The 8389-nt window shown below is 58.4% G+C and overlaps 1 protein-coding gene across 1 annotated transcript in view; it reads left to right on the top strand.

Moving 5' to 3' along the window:
- The window catches only part of CCDC40 (coiled-coil domain containing 40), a 45791-nt gene that overhangs the window by 27104 nt on the left and 10298 nt on the right, over positions 1 to 8389 (top strand). Inside the window, exons 14-17 of the mRNA XM_040641195.1 lie at positions 5004 to 5249; positions 6223 to 6436; positions 7431 to 7600; positions 7722 to 7813. Of these exons, the coding sequence (XP_040497129.1) occupies positions 5004 to 5249; positions 6223 to 6436; positions 7431 to 7600; positions 7722 to 7813 (722 nt within the window). The remainder of the gene's footprint in view (positions 1 to 5003; positions 5250 to 6222; positions 6437 to 7430; positions 7601 to 7721; positions 7814 to 8389) is intronic.

Here is an 8389-nt window from a genome sequence, read left to right as displayed (position 1 = left end):
ATCTCAGAGGGCGGGAGAAACAATGTCTCACACACAAACAAAAATTCTGCTTCCGTTATCCAGCACCTGTGTGTTTGACTTGACATTAATTACACGTATTTGCACAGCCAGTGTGCAAAGAGGAAACGACAGAGTTTGGAGTGACGCCCACGGGTGCTTCTCCCAGCCACACCATGCACTGTGGCCACGGGGCATGCCGCTCAAGGTCTCTGAGCTCCAGTGCTCACGTGTATGAAGCTAGAATAGCACACTCCCTTTCCAGGATTGCTCCCCTGACCAGCGAGGGTGGGCGGATCTGGACCCCGGGACAATGCCTGGCCCCTCTGGCCCTTCTCCCTTACTCTCTTAGAAGAGTCTTAGGCTTGGACTCAGAGTGGGCAGTGGTTCTGTGGCTCTGTCAGGAAGCAGTCCTTGAGATTGGCTACTGCTAAGAGTTGGGTTCCCATTCGTCCTCTCCACTGGGTAAACCCCCCGTGAGTGGGCACAGCCACATGTGGGGGCGCTCTGAGGCCCCAGCTCGGCTCTCTCGATCCCGGCAGCGAGTGCCAGCACCAGATCACGTCCATCGACGGGGAGATCGAGGCCTACAAGAAATCCATCATGAAGGAGGAAGAGAAGAATGAGAAGCTGGCAGGCATCCTGAACCGCGAGGAGACGGAAGCCAGCCTGATGCAGAAACTGACGGCGCAGTGTCTGGGCAAGCAGGAGGCGCTGCAGAGCGAGTTTAACACCTACCGGCTGGCGCTACAGGACACGGAGGCCGCAATGGGCAAGGCCCAAGTGGTATGGCCGCGTCCCCCAGCCCGCGGGCGCGTCCCCGTGGCCTCCCCTCCCCCAACAGCACCGTCCCTGCCCCTTCCTTTCCAGGAGTACGCGGCCACCATGGGCGACCTGCAGGCCACCCACCAGACCATCCAGCACGAGCTCGAGGTGCGAAGAAGGATGGACGCCTCCATCATGGAGAAGCTGCAGGAGCACATGACGTCCAACAAGATGACCAAGTACTTCCGCCAGCTCATCCTGAAGCTCCGGAAGGAGAAGACCAACCTGGTACGCCAGCCGTCACCCTGTGGCCGCGAGGGCTGGACGCCCGGGCGGGGGCGGGGAGGCGGTGCCCGGAGCCAACAGGCCACACTCAGAGGGCGCGGGGTGAGCCGGGGCCCTCAGCGGTGTGCCCACTTTTCCCTTGGTTCTAGTTGTAGAAGCCAGCATTTTTAGTGTAGGAAACCTGGACATACAGAGGCACAAAGAGGAAAATAAGACATTCATGATCCCACCGTCCAGAGATAACCTCTTCTGACATTTTGGTCTATTTCCTCCTGGAACTTTCTCTAAACACACAGGCTCCTACTCACACAGGCAACCAAACAGGTGCACGCACACACACGCAACCACACATGCACACACGTCCCGATGCCCACGTGAGCCGACACACATGGGCAGACACACTTGCGTGTACACACATGCTAACCCATACAAACATACCCACTCGTGCAAGCACACACGTGAACACACACATGTGCACACACGCAAACCCATACAAACATACTCACCCACTCGTGCAAGCACACACGCGAACACACGTGTACACACACGCAAACCCATACAAACATACCCACTCGTGCAAGCACACACGTGAACACACACGTGTGCACACGCAAACCCATACGAACATACTCACCCACTCGTGCAAGCACACACGCAAACACACGTGTGCACACACGCAAACCCATACAAACGTACTCACCCACTCGTGCAAGCACACACGCAAACACACACGTGTGCACACGCAAACCCATACAAACATACTCACCCACTCGTGCAAGCACACACGCAAACATACACGTGTGCACACACCTTAAACAACATACGACTCCTCTTACGTATCAGTTTTAAGTCTACGCTAATCCGTTTTCATTAATTTTACTGGAATATGACACGGAGAGAAAAGCGCACAGAGTAAGGGTAGGACTCCACGAATTTTCTCACTGTGCAGATGCTGTTGTATTTTACTTTTTGGCCACATTCAACATAACGTTTTCTGTGAAGTATTCCTCAAAAACCTACATTTTCCTTTCTGTATGACATTTCATCATACAAATGTATGTATTCTGCTTAAACATTCTCTGGTTAGACACTTCAAGGTGTTTACAGGTTTAAACATGATCGGTAACTCAGCCCCGGACATGCTTGCCATGCGTCTTCGTCCACACTTCCGAGAAGCTGCTACGGCAGAAACCCAGGGTCATGGGTGGGGGAGGCAGACCTGCGCCAGAGCCTCTGCCCCGCCAGGCTTGGCCTTCCCGGCCCCGAGCCTCCCCCACGAGAGCGCTCTCCCGCTCTCCCAGGGGTCTCGCTTCACTCCGGGCTGTGCTCAGGGGTCCCTGTGTCCTTACTTGAATCGTTTCTTCTTTGCTTCATTCCGTGGTGTGACCCGCTCTGGCGTCCCCTGCCTCGGTGGGCCCCCTTGAGGACCGCATGGAGGCCACCACGGCTGCACCAGGCCTAGGGCACATCCCCGCAGACGGCCTGCCCCAGGGCGCCCCTCCAGTCTCAGGAGGAGAGGGGGGCCCACTCGGCCCGTCTGCGCATAGCAGCAGCCACACGGACGTTTCCTCGCTCTCCAGCCCACCAGAAGCTTCCGTCCGAGGGGCGGGAGATGAGAGGACGTGGGTCCCTCCCGGCCTGCGGTTAGAGCATGAGTCCTGCTGCTGCGTGATCCTGGCCTCTGCCTTCGTGCTGTCCCTGTGTGAGCCACCTGGCAGGTGTTGGAGGTTTAGATCGAACCGTTCATTACGGTGAGAGCAGAGTGGCTGGGGAGCCCGAGGCAGCGCCCCTGCGTGTCAGCGATTGATGGCCATTGTTGGCAGGTGGATACTGCCCAGGAGGCGGCTGGGCTGAGACAGCTTGTGGGGCTCACCTGTCCTTTCGGGAGGGCACGGCTGCTGTCTACCTGGCCGGCAGCCTGAGGCGCCCTGTCCCTCCCAGACACCTGGGAGGAGGGCAGCTTGCTCCTGCCTGGTTACAGCAAGGAAGTGGGGACACAGGGCTGGAACCAAGCTGTACTCAGCTGGGTCCCCTTGGGAGGTCCTGTCTGATGCTGGGGTGGGAGTGTCCCGCTCATCCTTTCTCTGGGAAGTAGGGGCAAGACCACCTGCTGGGAGCAAAACTAGGGGCCCCGCGCTGTACCAGAGAAGCTAAGGAGCGTGGGGTGTGTGAAGTAACCCGCCAACCCTTCTGCCAGACTCTCCTTCCGCAGACCCCCAAGCCCCCAGCGCCCCCTGCAAGTGGTACACACACTACCACTGATGTCCAGCGGAGGGCAGTAAAGAGTCTTGGGCCACAAATTTGTGCATTATGATTGCCCAAGAGATGCAAGCCCAGCTCTTCAAAGGGGACACTTTTTCCAAACTGTCCAAAAAACCCCCTGGGATCTGGAGCTGGGGTCCGGAGAGAGGGCAGGCACGGGTCAACCGTGGGTCTACAAGTTAGTCCAGGAGCGGTACTGATGTCCCAGGAGAGGCCAGGGTAGTCTCAATAAGATCAAATAGTCCAGGAGCCCTTTGACTTAGGAACGGGGGCCCTATAGGGCAGCAAGCACGGGGGCAAGGAGGAAGGTGGGAGCCCCTGGGAAGACCCAGCTATCCCAGACGGTCCCGGCAGAGGCAGGTGGCTCAGCCTGAGCTCAGAGGGCTGGAGGGCTCAGGAGCGTTACCATGGGGAGTGGGGTGACCGAGATGCTGGAAGCTTCTGCTCCTGGTGGGCAGGGTCTGGCTCTAAAATCCAGGAATGTTGGGCATCCTGCCGAGTCCCCCACGGTGGCTGGTCAGAGAACACATGGGAGACAGAGCCAACCAGGGTCTTGGGGGCAGAGCCGAGATGACCCGGGAGGACAGGGAGTTGGCAGGGGCCAGGGGCCAGGAAAGAGCTAAGACTTTACGTGGGCAAGAGCTGGTGGGCTGGATGGTAGGGTCAGGGCACAGCCACAGCCTGGGGAAAAGACCCCATTTCCAAAGGAAGCCCAAGTGGCTATGCCGGCCGCGGCCCCCTCTCCGGTTTCACAAACATCCTTACAGTAAACCCTGGGTCACTGAGAGCCACCAGAAGAAGCAGGGGGTGCTGGTCAAGATTTTCAGGACAGTGGGCGTGCCCCAAGAAGCCCTCAGCTGCTCAGCCAGGCTGAAACTCCTGCCCCGGAACCCAGGGCTCGCAAGAATCCAGGGTCGGGAGCATGCACCTGGGTGGCAGACGACAGCAGCGTAAGATACCGTCTTCCCACGGCTGTGTCCAGCTTTCCAGCAAAATGTAAGGACACTTGTCTGGCCCACCGAATACAGAGTCATTGTTGAACTTGCCACACCATTTCTTAGAATGGGGACACTGGTGACAGACTGCAAGCCCAGAGAGGAAGGAATCCGTTTCCTTCACCAAAACATACCAGCTGTCCAGACCAGCCCCTGGGCACCGAATTCAGAACTGTGGGACAGAAAATCTTTAAAAATAAAGGGGGGGCACCTGAATGGCTCAGTCAGTTGGGCAACTGCCTTTGGCTCAGGTCATGATTCCAGGATCCTGGGATCAAGGCCCATGTCGGGCTCCCTGCTTGCCGGGAGTCTGCTTCTCCTCCCCCTGCTCAGTCTCTCTCCTTCAAATAAATAAATAAAATCTTAAAAAAAAAAAAAAAAAAGAACCGTGGAACAGGACGGAAGGAGCCATGCTGACAACCACAACGTGTTTCCTAGGCTGTAAGGACAAGGGACTATTACACAGCCACGAAAAATGACACACGCATAGCCGTCCAGATTGAGCTCATTAAAAAGTGGCTTACAAACCTAGGCGTAGAGAGCGATCCTGTCTGGTTTGGGGGGAGGTTATACGTAAAAACTAGAAGGAAGGGGGGGCTGACCGCGTGGCAGCAGCTCAAGGAAATGACAGCCCGGCCGGCTCACTTAGAACCCCCCAAGGACAAGAGTGCTCAGACATGTTTCCTTTTGCTAATGCAGGTGACGCATCTGTCCAAAATTGACGGCGACATTGCTCAGACCGCCCTGGACATCACCAACACCAACTGCAGGCTGGACATGCACCAGAAGACGCTGGCCGAGCTCGACAAGGAAGTGAAAAAGGTCAATGACCTCATCACCAACAGCGAGCACGAGATTTCTAGGCGCACAATCCTGATTGAGAGGAAGCAAGGCCTCATTAACTTCTTCAATAAGCAGCTGGAGCAGACCGTCTCTGAGCTGGGGGTAAGGCCTCCGGGCCGGGGGAGGCCGCCCTGGTCCGCACCGTGCCAGGCCCTCTCGGGGACTTCTCGCGTTTGGAAATGAACTCACACGGAAGAGAGCCGTTCCTTTCCCCGCCCCTTTTACGGGTGACATCGCATTTGGGCTGCAGCTCTGAGAGGACGCTCTGGCGCTCCGCGTCTAGCTAAGAGCCTGCCCAGCTCACCGTCTTACTCCTGGCATGGGCGCCCCATGCTAGGGAGCGTGGATGCCCCAGGTCAGGGGCTGCCTGCAGACCTTCTCCTGTCAAGGTCCAGATAGTAAATATTTCGGGCCAGACAGTCTCTGCCGAGGCGACTCACCCCTGCTGTCATGAGCAGAAAGGCAGGTGATAAGTAAATGGATGTGTGCAAGAAAGCCTTATCGGTGGCCCCTGAAATTTGACCATCGCAATTTCACCCGGCCCCAAATGCTTTTTTGTCGCATGCAAAGGCAGCGGGTGGGGTCGGACTGCTGCTCTGAGAGAAGTGATCTGATCTGTCTGAGGCTTGAAGTCCTATAGGTTACCCAGGTCTCCCTAGCATGGGGCGCCCATGCCAGGAGTAAGACGGTCAGCTGGGGCAGGCTCTTAGGTACACACCGAGCACCAGAGAGTCCCCTCAAAGCTGCAGGACACTAAGGGAATCCAGTCCCCGGCCCATGACGGTCTGCTCCTAAAAGAAAACTTGCTAAGCCCCTTTGAGTAATGGAGGCCCTGCCAACCCTGCCCTTAGCCCCACAAGGCTGCGGCGTGGTGGGGAGGGGGCCACAGGCCTCCCGCAGTGGATCGGGGGCATACGGTGGGACCCTTAGTGCCCCCGAGGACATGCCCCCCCCCCCCCGTCCTCGCACAGATGCGTGGTCTCAGACGGGGGCCCGGCCCTCCTCAGCCCACCCGGAAAGCAGACCTCTGAAAACAAGGAGGCTCGCTTCGCTTTTTGGTGAATGTCACTTGTAGGGGGAAGAAGTGGGGCCTCTGGAGCTTGAAATCAAAAGACTGACCAAGCTGATGGAAGAGCACAACACCAACGTGACACAGGCCCAGGTGACCTGGCTCCGCCTGCAGCAAGAGATGGTGACGGTCACGCAGGAGCAGGAGGAGCAGCTGGCCTCCCTGGACATGTTGAAGAAGGAGTTGCACATCTTGGAGCAGAAGAAGCTGAGGATAGAAAGTAAGTGTCCGGGGTCTGCAGCCCCGCTCCCGGGGGGAGGGGGCATGCTCACGGGCACGAGGCCGTGAAAGCAAACCACAGGCTCCCAGCGCCTTGTGTGAATATGAGCCGTGGCCTGACCGCCAGCCCCGTCGCCAGCACGCCAGAAATATCGAGAAAATTTACTGGATTTAAGTTCACACACAGAAGTGTGCTCCCAGAGACAGGGGACGGAAGGCTTACCGTCCTGCCCAAGACAGGGCGGCTTGGCTGGGTGTGCAGACGTGCAAGCCGAGCTCCTCTGGGCTCATCCCCTGCTCAGGGAGATGGGGACACCCCGTGCCCTAGACTCAGGGCTATGGGGAGAGCAGCTTTCTTCCTCTTCAGCTGAACTTAGAAAACCGTCCCACCACAGGCTCTCCAGCCCCTGTCTTGCCCCTGGGGGTATAAAAACCAGGGGTCTCTAATGTGCCAGGGTGCCCAGAGGAGGAAGATGGGCACCCTTCCCAGTCACCGTCCACCCCCACTGCCCCCCACTGAGACATCCTGGTCCCACCTGGGTCACCAAGCAGCGATCCATGAAGGTCAGCCCAGCCATGTGGCCCCTCCAGGGAAATGCTTCCTGCTGGTCCGGGACCCACGCCACCTGGACACCTCATACCCAGAGGCCCCGCGGCCTTCCTGGCCTGCCCTGGGGGCACCCAAACCCCTCTGTTGGAGGCCAGGGTGGTGGTTTTCTGCCCCTCGCCCCTGAGCTGGGCGGGGTGGTGTAGGGGGCAGGGCCCGCCTTTCCTGGAGACCCAGTGTCTGTCTGAGTGCCAGCCCAGTCCCCACAGGCTGTTCTCGGGGCAGGGGGCTTGCCCCCACCGTCCTGTCCCCCCACCTGCTGGCTGTCCACATACGGTCCTTTCCGTTGCCTCACAAGGCCAGGCTTTGGGAACGGAGCGGCCAGTAGGGCCCTGAGTGGGGTGGGGGCTATTCTGGGAACATGGCTACACCCGCGTCCCCTCTGCAGGCAAGATCGATCAGGAGAAGAAGGAGCAAAAGGAGATCGAGCGTCACATGAAGGACCTGGACAACGACCTGAAGAAACTCAACGTGCTGATAAGCAAGAACCGGAGCAGCTCCGAGGGGCTGCGGCAGGACGGCCTGGTGACAGAGCAGGAGTTCGTGCGCGCGCTGAAGGTCAGGGCTTCCGCCGGATTCGGCCCGCGGGCTCCCACCTGCGCAGGGAGGAAGGGCGCGCAGGGGGCCCTCGCGTTCCTCGGCGTCCCCCACAGCCGGCCGCGCCCCTGTCCCCGCACAGGCCTCAGAGAGGGAGACCATCGACATGCAGGAGAGGCTGAACCAGCTCCAGGATGAGAAGGCGGCCACTCTGAACAACCTGGTGGAGGCGGAGTGAGTGCCCGGCCCCACCCTGCTCCACTATCACTGCGCCTGCGCAGCCCCCAGGCGCCCACCGTCGTTCCCAGCTGCCAGGGAGCAGTTCCGGAGCCCACACTGGGCGCGGGGGTGGGGGGGGTCCCATGGAAGAGCAGGGGTCACCGCCGGTTCGGCCACCCGCCCTCACCAGCCCAGTCTTTGGGGAAATTGAGGGGCTTTTTTTTTTTTTTTTAAAGATTTTGCTTATTTACTTGAGAGAGTGAGTATAAGCAGGGGGAAGGGCAGAGGGGGAGGGAGAAGCAGGCTCCCCGCAGAGCTGGGTGCCCCATGTGGGATCTCAGGACCCTGGGATCATGACCTGAGCTGAAGGCGGGTGCTTCACCGACTGAGACACCCAGGTGCCTCTTGAGTGGCTTTGTTTGGGATAATTTTTGAAATTTATTAAAAATTATCTCATTTTTATGATGCCCAATTGTAAGAGTCATCCCCCCCAACTGTAGCATTCTAAACTGTAACAGCGTGTGCGAAGTAGACGGGGGACATCACGCATGATCCCAGCCCCTCCCTTTACCGGGACATCACGCATGATCC

Source organism: Ursus maritimus, unplaced genomic scaffold, assembly GCF_017311325.1.
Source record: "Ursus maritimus isolate PB19 unplaced genomic scaffold, ASM1731132v1 scaffold_24, whole genome shotgun sequence".
NCBI lineage: Eukaryota > Metazoa > Chordata > Mammalia > Carnivora > Ursidae > Ursus > Ursus maritimus.
This window is presented reverse-complemented; position numbering and strand designations above follow the sequence as displayed.